General features: G+C 62.6%; 1 protein-coding gene across 3 annotated transcripts; it reads right to left on the minus strand.

The window, feature by feature from the left end:
* Nucleotides 1–50: 50 nt before the first annotated feature.
* On the minus strand, nt 51–11,148 carry XRCC1 (X-ray repair cross complementing 1). Of its 3 annotated transcripts, none has more exons than XM_072920747.1 (14): nt 10,887–11,061; nt 10,712–10,804; nt 9,884–9,982; nt 7,969–8,133; nt 6,473–6,547; nt 4,756–4,855; nt 4,603–4,673; nt 2,870–3,195; nt 2,651–2,767; nt 1,591–1,782; nt 1,390–1,472; nt 1,207–1,297; nt 347–422; nt 51–264 (listed from the first exon to the last, which is right to left on the minus strand). In XM_072920747.1, exons 1-14 carry the CDS (start codon nt 10,935–10,937, stop codon nt 148–150), a joined length of 1,656 nt encoding a protein of 551 aa, XP_072776848.1. In that variant the 5' UTR covers nt 10,938–11,061; the 3' UTR covers nt 51–147. The 3 variants fall into 3 exon arrangements, 2 of the variants coding, with proteins under 2 accessions (XP_072776848.1, XP_072776849.1); XR_012052468.1 differs by having other exon boundaries at nt 250–264; nt 1,189–1,297; nt 10,887–11,148; XM_072920748.1 differs by lacking the exon at nt 1,207–1,297 and having other exon boundaries at nt 10,887–11,148.
* Nucleotides 11,149–11,187: the final 39 nt, after the last annotated feature.

An 11,187-nucleotide genomic window follows, 5' to 3' on the forward strand; every position in this document is an offset into this window, starting at 1 on the left:
AGGAAGTCCCGCCCACTCCCTTAACCGTCATTAATTAATTAACCAATTAATCAATTTCTAGCCAAATTCTCTTTATTTGAAATGGAAAAGGGGGCGTGGCTAAGGGAAAGGGGGGGTACCCACACTGATGACATCACGGAACGCCGATTACGTCATCGCTGACGTCACCAGGAAGGGCTGGGCTGGCAGGGGGCGCTGCCGCTCCCCGCAGAGCCGCAGCCAATGGGGACGCACCACGAGCAGCGAGGGGCGGAGCTTCAGCGCCTGTCAGGGGGAGGAGCTTGGGGTGAATAAACCACAGGGGGCGGGGCTTGGGAAGCCACACCCCCCACGGGAAAGGCCACACCTCCTGGAGGGCGGGGTCGCGGTCCTGTGATGTCACCACGTGCGTCACCGAAGCGTCCAATGAGGCGGCCAGGGAGCTGCGGGACCAGTACGGACCAGTAAAAACCAGTATGGACCAGTAAAAACCAGTATGGACCAGTGTGGGCCAGTAAAAACCAGTACGGACCAGTAAAAACCAGTATGGACCAGTGTGGGCCAGTAAAAACCAGTATAAACCAGTACGGACCAGTATATACCAGCACGGACCAGTAAAAACCAGTATGGACCAGTAAAAACCAGTATGGACCAGTTGGAGCTCCCAGGACCTCCCAGTCCTTTCCCAGTTCCCTCCCAGTACAAACCAGTAACCCCAAACCCCCTTTGACCCTTTCCCAGTCCCTCCCAGTACAAACCAGTAACCCCAAACCCCCTTTTAACCCTTTCCCAGTCCCTCCCAGTACAAACCAGTAACCCCAGACCCCCTTTAACCCCTTCCCAGTCCCTCCCAGTACAAACCAGTAACCCCAGACCCCCTTTAACCCCTTCCCAGTCCCTCCCAGTACAAACCAGTAACCCCAGACCCCCTTTAACCCCTTCCCAGTCCCTCCCAGTACAAACCAGTAACCCAAACCCCCCTTTAACACTTTCCCAGTCCCTCCCAGTACAAACCAGTAACCCCAAACCCCCTTTAACCCATTCCCAGTATAAACCAGTAACACCAAATCCCCCCTTAACCCTTTCCCAGTCCCTCCCAGTATAAACCAGTGACCCCAAACCCCCTTTAACCCTTTCCCAGTCCCTCCCAGTACAAACCAGTAACCCCAAACCCCCTTTAACCCCTTCCCAGTCCCTCCCAGTACAAACCAGTGCTCCCAGTCTCACCCTCCGAACGCCACCACGAAGCGCCGCAGCTGCCGCCCCTCCCCCTCGGGGAAGTCGCCGTGCAAAAAGAACTTTTTGTCCTCAAAAAAGTCTGTGGGGGAGGGGCGGCACCAACAAAGGGGCGTGGTCAGAGTTTGGGGAGGGGGAGGGGCAGGGCGGGGAGGGTGGGGGAGGGGCACGCACCGGGCAGGGGGGGGATGGGCTCCTCGCCCTCCCCCTCTTCATCCTCGCTGTTCTCCTCCGTGGAGCCGCCGTAGGGGTCCGAGCTGGGGGAGGGGACAGGTGAGGCCACGCCCCCCTCAGGTGAGGCCACGCCCCCTCAGGTGTGACCCCGAACGCTTCAGGTGAGGCCCCGCCCCCCGTGTGCCCCAAATCCGAACTCACTCTTCTGATTGGCCGTCGCTGTCCGCTGACTCGGGGGGCGTGGCCGGCACCGCGGGGGGAGGGGTCCCAGGTGCGCTCAGGTGAGTTGGCCCCGCCCCTTTCTTCCCCTTGGGGGATGGGCGGGAGGGGGGCGGGGCGTCCTCAGGCCCCTCCCCCTCGCTGCTGGAGGAGGCGGGGCCGTCCAACAGGTACCTGGGGAGGGGTGTGGCCTATCAGGGCGTGTCCCCAGGTGTGCGTTATCCACACAGGTGCCCGTAAATGTGCCCAGGTAAATCCTCAGGTGTGCCCAGGTGTTTTTCTATCCCCCCCAGGTGTGCCCAGGTACCCACATGTGCCCTCAGGTACCCAGGTGTGCCCTCAGGTGTGCTCCCAGGTGTGCCCAGGTGTGTTTCTATTCCCCCCAGGTGTGCCCAGGTGTATCTCAGGTGTGCCCAGGTGTGTTTCTATCCCTCATAGGTGTATCCCAAGTACCCCTAGGTGTGCCCAGGTGTGTTTCTATTCCCCCCAGGTGTGCCCAGGTGTATCTCAGGTGTGCCCAGGTGTGATCCTATCCCCCCCCAGGTGTGCCCAGGAGCCCCCAGGTGTGCCCAGGTTTCAGCCAGGTATGTTTCTATCTATCCCAGTTGTCACCAGGTGTGTTCCTATCCCCCTCCAGGTGCTCCCAGGTGTGTTTCTATCCCTCTCAGCTGTATCCCAGGTGTGCCCAGGTGTGTTTCTATCCCTCCCAGGTGTATCACAGGTGTGCCCAGGTGTGCCAGGTGCACTCACAGCCCGCAGCTCAGCCTCCTGCCCTCCCTCTGGCACGCCCAGATCCATCCAGGTGCCACCCAGGTGTGCCCAGGTGTATCTCAGGTGTGTTTCTATCCCTCTCAGGTGTATCCCAGGTGTGCCCAGGTGTGTTTCTATCCCTCTCAGGTGTATCCCAGGTGTGCCCAGGTGTATCTCAGGTGTGCCCAGGTGTGATCCTATCCCCCCCCAGGTGCTCCCAGGTGTGCCCAGGTGTGTTTCTATCCCTCTCAGGTGTATCCCAGGTGTGCCCAGGTGTGCCAGGTGCACTCACGGCCCGCAGCTCAGCCTCCTGCCCTCCCTCTGGCACGCCCAGATCCATCCAGGTGCCACCACGACCCCGCCCTGCTGCCGCGCCCGTGCCGCCTTCGGTGTCCTGGCGAACGCGCACCTGCCCAGGTAACACAAAAAAAAAGAATAAAAATTAATAAAAAATGGGCGTGGTCACCCCACTGAGGGGGCGTGGCCTCAGGGGGCGGGGAGGGTCACCTACACCAGGTGGGTGCACTCAGGTGTCCAGTCGGGCCGGTACTCCGCCCCCAGCGCCGCGGCCGCCGCCCGCAGGTGAGCGCGCAGAGGGTTCTGGAAGCCGCTCAGCGCCAGCACCACCCCCCCCAGAACTGCACCCCCCCCCGGGCCTTTTTCGGGGGGTCCCGAATTTTTTTGGGGTCCCGAATTTTTGGGGGAGGGTCCCCCTGTGTGTTTTGGGGGGGAGGGGCGGGGTTTGCTGTTTTTCGGGGGGGTTTTTTTGGGTTTTTTGGGGGCGGCGCCGTTGGTGGGGGAGGGGGGGGTGGGGGAGGGGGGGCGGCGCTTGGGGGGCTGTGGGGAGAAAAAAAGGGGGGGGGGTTAGGGGGGGTTCAGGTAAGGTTTGGGGGGGCCCAGGTGGGGTTTGGGGGGGTCCAGGTGTGGTTTGGGGGGGCCCAGGTGGGGTTTGGGGGGTCCCAGGTGAGGTTTGGGGAGGCCCAGGTGAGGTTTGGGGGGGCCCAGGTGAGGTTTGGGGGGTCTCAGGTAAGGTTTGGGGCGGCCCAGGTGAGGTTTGGGGGGGCCCAGGTGAGGTTTGGGGGGGCCCAGGTGTGGTTGGGGGGGCCCAGGTGAGGTTTGAGGGGGCCCAGGTGTGGTTTGGGAATCCCCAGGTGGGATTTGGGGGGTCTCAGGTGAGGTTTGGGAATCCCCAGGTAAGGTTTGGGGGGGGCCCAGGTGTGATTTGGGGGTCCCAGGTGAGGTTTGGGAATCCCCAGGTAAGGTTTGGGGGGGGCCCAGGTGTGGTTTGGGAATCCCCAGGTGTGGTTTGGGAATCCCCAGGTGGGGTTTGGGGGGCCCAGGTGTGATTTGGGGGGGCCCAGGTGAGGTTTGGGGGTTCTCAGGTGCGGTTTGGGAATCCCCAGGTAAGGTTTGGGGGAGCCCAGGTGGGGTTTGGGGGGTCCCAGGTGGGGTTTGGGGGGGCCCAGGTGGGGTTTGGGGGGTCCCAGGTGAGGTTTGGGGGGCCCAGGTGGGGTTTGGGGGGGCCCAGGTGGGGTTTGGGGGGTCCCAGGTGAGGTTTGGGGGGTCCAGGTGGGGTTTGGGGGATCTCAGGTGAGGTTTGGGAATCCCCAGGTAGGGTATGGGGGGGCCCAGGTGTGATTTGGGGGGTCTCAGGTGTGAGTTAGGGGTCCCCAGGTGAGGTTTGGGAATCCCCAGGTAAGGTTTGGGAGGGCCCAGGTGAGGTCTGGGGGGCCTCAGGTGTGAGTTAGGGGTCCCCAGGTGAGGTTTGGGGGTCCCCAAGTGTGTTTTGGGCAGGTTTGGGAGTCCTCAGGTGAGATTTGGGGATACCAGGTCTGGTTTGGGGGAGTTTTGGGGTTCCCAGGTGTGCCCAGGGGTATTTCGGGGTTCCCAGGTGTGCCCAGGTGTGTTTCCGAGGTGCCCCAGGTGCGCCCAGGTGTATTTTGGGGTTCCCAGGTGTATTTTGGGGTTCCCAGGTGCGCCCAGGTGTATTTTGGGGTTCCCCAGGTGTGCCCAGGTGTATTTCGGGGTTCCCCAGGTGTGTTTCCAAGGTCCCCCAGGTGCGCCCAGGTGTATTTTGGGGTTCCCAGGTGTGCCCAGGGGTGTTTCTGAGGTCCCCCAGGTGTGCCCAGGTATATTTCGGAGTTCCCAGGTGTGCCCAGGTGTATTTTGGGGTGCCCAGGTGTGTTTCTGAGGTCCCCCAGGTGTGCCCAGGTGTGTTTCCGAGGTGCCCCAGGTGCGCCTCACCTGTGTGACGTCACCGCTCCCCTGCAGCGCGGCCGTGGCGTAGGTGGGCCCGGGGGGGGCCTGGGCGGGGGCTGAGGGGGGAGGGGAGACCGTGAGGGGTGGGGGAGGGGCTGTGTGGGGGAGGGGCTTACCTGGGGTGGGGGAGGGGCTTACCTGGGGTGGGGGAGGGGCGGCGGTAGAACAGCGCCCCGGGGGGGCGGCGGGGGCTCCCCTCCCCCTCCTGGCGCAGCGTGAACGGACCCAGGCGGCGGCGCTGGGGGAGGGGCACGGCGGTCACTCGGGGTCACTCGGGGTCACTCAGGGTCACTCGGGGTCACTCAGGGTCAGTGGTCACTCAGCAGTCACTCAAGGTCACTCAGGGGTCACTCGGGGTCAGCAGTCACTCGGGGTCACTCGGGGGTCATTCAGTGGTCACTCAGGCTCAGTGGCCACTCAATGGTCACTCACTGGTCACTCAGCGGTCAGAGGTCACTCAGTGGTCACTCAGCAGGCACTCAGGCTCACTGGTCACTCAGTGGTCACTCAGTGGTCACTCAGTGGTCACTCAATGATCAATCGGGCTCGCTGGTCACTCAGGAATCACTCAGGATCACTCAGGCTCAGTGGTCACTCAGTGGTCACTCAGTGGTCACTCAATGGTCACTCATGCTCACTGGTCACTCAGGAATCACTCAGGGTCACTCAGTGGTCACTGGTCACTCACTGGTCACTCACAGGTCACTGGTCACTCAGTGGTCACTCAGTGGTCACTCATTGGTCACTCAGCGGTCAGAGGTCACTCACAGGTCACTGGTCACTCAGGAATCACTCAGGGTCACTCAGTGGTCACTGGTCACTCAGTGGGGTCACTCAATGGTCACTCAGGCTCACTGGTCACTCAGTGGTCACTCAATGATCACTCATGCTCGCTGGTCACTCAGTGGTCACTCAGTGGTCACTCAGCAGGCACTCAGGCTCACTGGTCACTCACTGGTCACTCAGCAGACACTCAGGCTCACTGGTCACTAAGTGGTCACTCAGTGGTCACTGGTCACTCAGTGGTCACTCAGGAATCACTCAGGGTCACTCAGTGGTCACTCACAGGTCACTGGTCACTCAGGAATCACTCAGGGTCACTCAGAGGTCAGTGGTCACTCAGCGGTCACTCACTGGTCACTGGTCACTCAGTGGTCACTCATTGGTCACTCAGTGGTCACTCAGGGTCACTCACTGGTCACTCAGTGGTCACTCAGCGGTCACTCAGGGTCACTCAGTGGTCACTGGTCACTCAGTGGTCACTCAGTGGTCACTCACTGGTCACTCAGTGGTCAGTGGTCACTCAGGCTCACTGGTCACTCAGGGTCACTCACTGGTCACTCACTGGTCACTCAGGGTCACTCACTGGTCACTCAGGGTCACTCATTGGTCACTCATTGGTCACTCAGGGTCACTCACTGGTCACTCAGTGGTCACTCAGGAATCACTCAGCGGTCACTCAGTGGTCACTCAGGGTCACTCAGGGTCACTCAGCGGTCAGTGGTCACTCAGGGTCACTCACTGGTCAGTAGTCACTCAGTGGTCACTCAGTGGTCACTCAGCGGTCACTCAGGAATCATTCAGGGTCACTCAGAGTCACTCAGTGGTCACTCAGGGTCACTCAGCGGTCACTGGTCACTCAGGAATCACTCAGGGTCACTCACTGGTCACTGGTCACTCAGTGGTCACTCAGTGGTCACTCAGAGGTCCCTGGTCACTCAGTGGTCACTCAGGGTCACTCAGGGTCACTCAGTGGTCACTCAGTGGTCACTCAGAAGTCACTGGTCACTCAGGGTCACTCAGGGTCACTCAGTGGTCACTCAGGGTCACTCACTGGTCACTCAGGGTCACTCACCGGGGCCGGGGGCGGCTCCTCTCCCTCCTCAGGGGCGGCGAACACGCGGATGAAGGAGAGGCCGTAGGGGCGGCTCTGGGGGCGGGGCCAACAGGTGAGTCCTGACCAGGTGAGTCCTGACCAGGTGAGCCCTGCCCAGGTGAGCCCTGACCCTGCCCAGGTGAGCCCTGACCCTGCCCAGGTGCCCTCCCTGCCCCTCAGGTGAGCCCTGAACCCCCCCAGGTGAGCTCCAGATGTGTTCTGAGCCCCCTCAGGTGAGTCCTGATCCCTTCAGGTGAGTCCTGACCCCCTCAGGTGAGTCCTGACCCCCTCAGGTGAGCTATGGCCCCTCTCAGGTGCCCCCTGACCCCCCTCAGGTGAGTCCTGATCCCCTCAGGTGAGTCCTAAACCCCTCAGGTGAGCTCCAGGTGCCCCGCCAGGTGCCCCCTTCCCCTCAGGTGAGCTCCTCCCCCTCTCAGGTGCCCCCGACCCCTCCAGGTGAGCTCCAGATGTGTTCTGACCCCCCTCAGGTGAGTCCTGACCCCCCTCAGGTGAGTCCTGACCCCCTCAGGTGAGTCCTGACCCCCTCAGGTGAGCTCCAGGTGTGTCCTGACCCCCCTCAGGTGAGTCCTGATCCCCTCAGGTGAGTCCTGATCCCCTCAGGTGAGTCCTGACCCCCCTCAGGTGAGTCCTGACCCCCTCAGGTGAGTCTTGACCCCCTCAGGTGAGTCCTGACCCCCTCAGGTGAGCTCCTCCCCGTCTCAGGTGAGCTCTGGCCCCCCTCAGGTGCCCCCTGATCCCCTCAGGTGAGTCCTGACCCCACCAGGTGAGCTCCAGGTGCCCTGCCAGGTGAGCTCCAGGTGCCCTGCCAGGTGCCCCCTTCCCCTCAGGTGAGCTCCTCCCCCTCTCAGGTGCCCCCGACCCCTCCAGGTGAGCTCTAGATGTGTTCTGACCCCCCTCAGGTGAGTCCTGACCCCCTCAGGTGCCCCCTGACCCCTCCAGGTGAGCTCCAGATGTGTCCTGACCCCCCTCAGGTGAGTCCTGACCCTCTCAGGTGAGTCCTGATCCCCTCAGGTGCACCCTGACCCCTCCAGGTGAGCTCCAGATGTGTCCTGAGCCCCTCAGGTGAGTCCTGACCCCTCCAGGTGAGCTCCAGATGTATCCTGACCCCCCTCAGGTGAGTCCTGACCCCCCTCAGGTGAGTCCTAATCCCCTCAGGTGAGTCCTGACCCCCCTCAGGTGAGTCCTGACCCCACCAGGTGAGCTCCAGGTGTGTCCTGACCCTCCTCAGGTGAGTCCTGACCCCCTCAGGTGAGTCCTGACCCCCTCAGGTGAGCTCCAGATGTGTCCTGACCCCCCTCAGGTGTGTCCTGACCCCCCTCAGGTGAGTCCTCACCCCCTCAGGTGAGCTCTGGCTCCTCTCAGGTGCCCCCTGACCCCTCCAGGTGAGCTCCAGATGTGTCCTGACCCCCCTCAGGTGAGTCCTGACCCCCCCAGGTGCCCCCAGGTGCGCTCACCTGGCAGTAGGGCTGGCTCAGCACCACCTGCAGCCGGTCCCACCTGGCCGCGGGCGTGGCCGGACGCTTGACCAGCGCCTCGGGCCCGAAGAGCCGCACCCGGCCCGGCCCCGCCCCCGCCCGGCTCTCGCTGGGCGACATCAGCGCCGCGCTGGGCAGCAGCACCTGCGGGGCACAGGTGGGCACAGGTAAGGGTTGGGTAAGTCCAGGTGTGTCACAGGTGTACCCAGGTATGGCCCAGGTACGGTTTGGGTAAGTTCAGGTGTGCCCCAGGTGTGCCCAGGTGCCTCCAGGTGTGCCCAGGTGCCCCCCAAGGTAAGGTTTAGGTATGCCCAGGTAAGTTCAGGTGTGCCCAGGTGTACCCAGGTGTGGCCCAGGTAAGGTTTAGGTGAGTTCAGGTGTGCCCCAGGTGTGCCCAGGTGCCCCCCAAGGTAAGGTTTAGGTATGCCCAGGTGAGCTCAGGTGTGCCCAGGTAAGGTTTAGGTGTGCCCAGGTGCCTCCAGGTGTGCCCAGGTGCCCCCAAGGTAAGGTTTAGGTATGCCCAGGTGAGCTCAGGTGTGCCCAGGTAAGGTTTAGGTGTGCCCAGGTGCCTCCAGGTGTGCCCAGGTGCCCCCAAGGTAAGGTTTAGGTATGCCCAGGTGAGCTCAGGTGTGCCCAGGTGCCTCCAGGTGTGCCCAGGTGCCCCCAAGGTAAGGTTTAGGTATGCCCAGGTGAGCTCAGGTGTGCCCAGGTAAGGTTTAGGTGTGCCCAGGTGTGTTTTTGGGTGCCCCAGGTGTGGTTTTGGGTGCCCCAGGTGTGTCTTTGGATGCCCAGGTGCCCCCAGCTGTGCTCAGGTGTGTTTCTGGGTGCCCCAGGTGCCCCCAGGTGTGTGTTTGGGTGCCCCAGGTGTGTTTTTGGGTGTGCCCATGTGCCCCCAGCTGTGCTCAGGTGTGTTTTTGGGTGCCCCAGGTGCCCCCAGGTGTGTGTTTGGGTGCCCCAGGTGCCTCCAGGTGTGCCCAGGTGCCCCCAGGTGTGTGTTTGGGTGCCCCCAGGTGTGTGTTTGGGTGCCCCAGGTGCCTCCAGGTGTGCCCAGGTGCCCCCAGGTGTGTGTTTGAGTGCCCAGGTGCCCCAGGTGTGTCTTGGGTGCCCAGGTGTGTGTTTGGGTGCCCCAGGTGCCCCCAGGTGTGTTTTTGGGTGCCCCAGGTGTGTGTTTGGGTGCCCCAGGTGCCCCCAGGTGTGTTTTTGGGTGCCCCAGGTGTGTGTTTGGGTGCCCCAGGTGCCCCCAAGTGTGTTTTTGGGTGCCCCAGGTGCCCCCAGCTGTGCCCAGGTGTGTCTTTGGGTACCCCAGGTGTGCCCATGTGCCCCCAGCTGTGCCCAGGTGTGTCTTTGGGTGCCCCAGGCGCCCCCAGGTGTGTGTTTGGGTGCCCCAGGTGTGTGTTTGGGTGCCCCAGGTGCCCCCAGGTGTGTCTTTGGGTGCCCCAGGTGTGTGTTTTTGGGTGCCCCAGGTGCCCCCAGGTGTGTGTTTGGGTGCCCCAGGTGTGTGTTTGGGTGCCCCAGGTGCCCCCAGGTGTGTTTTTGGGTGCCCCAGGCGCCCCCAGGTGTGTGTTTGGGTGCCCCAGGTGTGTGTTTGGGTGCCCCAGGTGTGTGTTTGGGTGCCCCAGGTGCCCCCAGGTGTGTCTTTGGGTGCCCCAGGTGTGTGTTTTTGGGTGCCCCAGGTGTGTGTTTGGGTGCCCCAGGTGTGTGTTTGGGTGCCCCAGGTGCCCCCAGGTGTGTGTTTGGGTGCCCAGGTGCCCCCAGGTGTGTCTTTGGGTGCCCCAGGTGTGTGTCTGGGTGCCCCAGGTGCCCCCAGGTGTGTGTTTGGGTGCCCCAGGAGCCCCCAGGTGTGTGTCTGGGTGCCCCAGGTGCCTCCAGGTGTGCCCAGGTGCCCCCGGCTCACCTGGAAGTCGCCCCCGGCCGAGGAGCCCAGCAGCACCTCCACGAAGGCGGCGCCGTCGTTGCCGACGTGCAGAGAGTGAATGGGGCGGGGGTCGCCCAGCTGGGGGAGCCACCAGTATGGACCAGTATAAACCAGTATGGACCAGTATAGACCGGTATAAACCAGTACAGACCAGTATAAACCAGTACGGACCAGTATATACCAGTACAGACCAGTATAACCCAGTACAGACCATTTCAGCCCCACTCAGGGGGAGCCTCCCAGTACAGACCAGTTCATCCCAGTTTGTCCCAGTCCCCTCCCAGTCCATCCCAGTAACCCCCCAGTCCCCTCCCAGTTTGTCCCAGTCCATCCCAGTCCCCTCCCAGTGCCCCCAAACCCCCTCCCAGTCCATCCCAGTTTATCCCAGTCCATCTCAATCCCCTCCCAATTTATCCCAGTCCCTCTCGATACCCTCCCAGTCCATCCCAGTCTCTCCCAGTCCATTCCAATCCTCTCCAAGTGTATCCCAGTTACTCCCAGTCTATCCCAGTCCCTCCCAATCCCCCCAAATGTTCTTCCAATTTATCCCAGTCCCATACCAATCCCTCCCAATTTATCCCAGTCTTTCCCAGTCCATCCCAGTCCCTCTCAATCCCTTCCCAGTCCATCCCAGTCCTTCCTAACCCCCTCCCAGTTTACCCCAATCCCCTCCCAGTCCCCTCCCAGTTTGTCCCAGTCCATCCCAGTCCCCCTCAATCCCCTCCCAGTCCATCCCAGTCCCCTCCCAGTTTATCCCACTCCTCTCCCAGTCCCCTCCCAGTCCCCCCCAGTTTACCCCAGTCCCACCTCCAGCACCACGCTCAGCTGTTTCTCCCCCGCCGCCGCTCCCCTCCACTTCCCGCCATCCTCGGGCCGCAGCAGATTCTCCGCCGGGTGCCGCTGCGGACGCACCGAACCCTCAGAACCGACCCCGGTACCGGAGAGCCCATCCCGGCTCCTCCCGAACCTCCCCGGGACCCACCGGGTCCGCGCTGGTCACCGACACCACCCGAGTGAACGGGATCTCCGCCATGGCGGCCGCGCCGGAAATCCCCTCAGAGCCGCACCGGAAGCCGCCTCAGGGCTGCCTCACGGAGCCGCTCTGCCCCGCGCCACTCTATGGTTCCATAGGCAGCGCTGGAGTCCTCCCGCTGTCTGTGCGCATGCGCGGGGGGCGCTCTACCCCGCGGGTCCTCCGAGCTCTATGGTCAGCGGCGGTTTTCCCGCCTTTTTTCATGTGAGGGGAAAGGAGGTAATTAAACCTCCGTGAGGGCAATTAGGCC

Source organism: Taeniopygia guttata, chromosome 33 (assembly GCF_048771995.1).
Source record: "Taeniopygia guttata chromosome 33, bTaeGut7.mat, whole genome shotgun sequence".
NCBI classification, from domain to species: Eukaryota; Metazoa; Chordata; class Aves; order Passeriformes; family Estrildidae; genus Taeniopygia; species Taeniopygia guttata.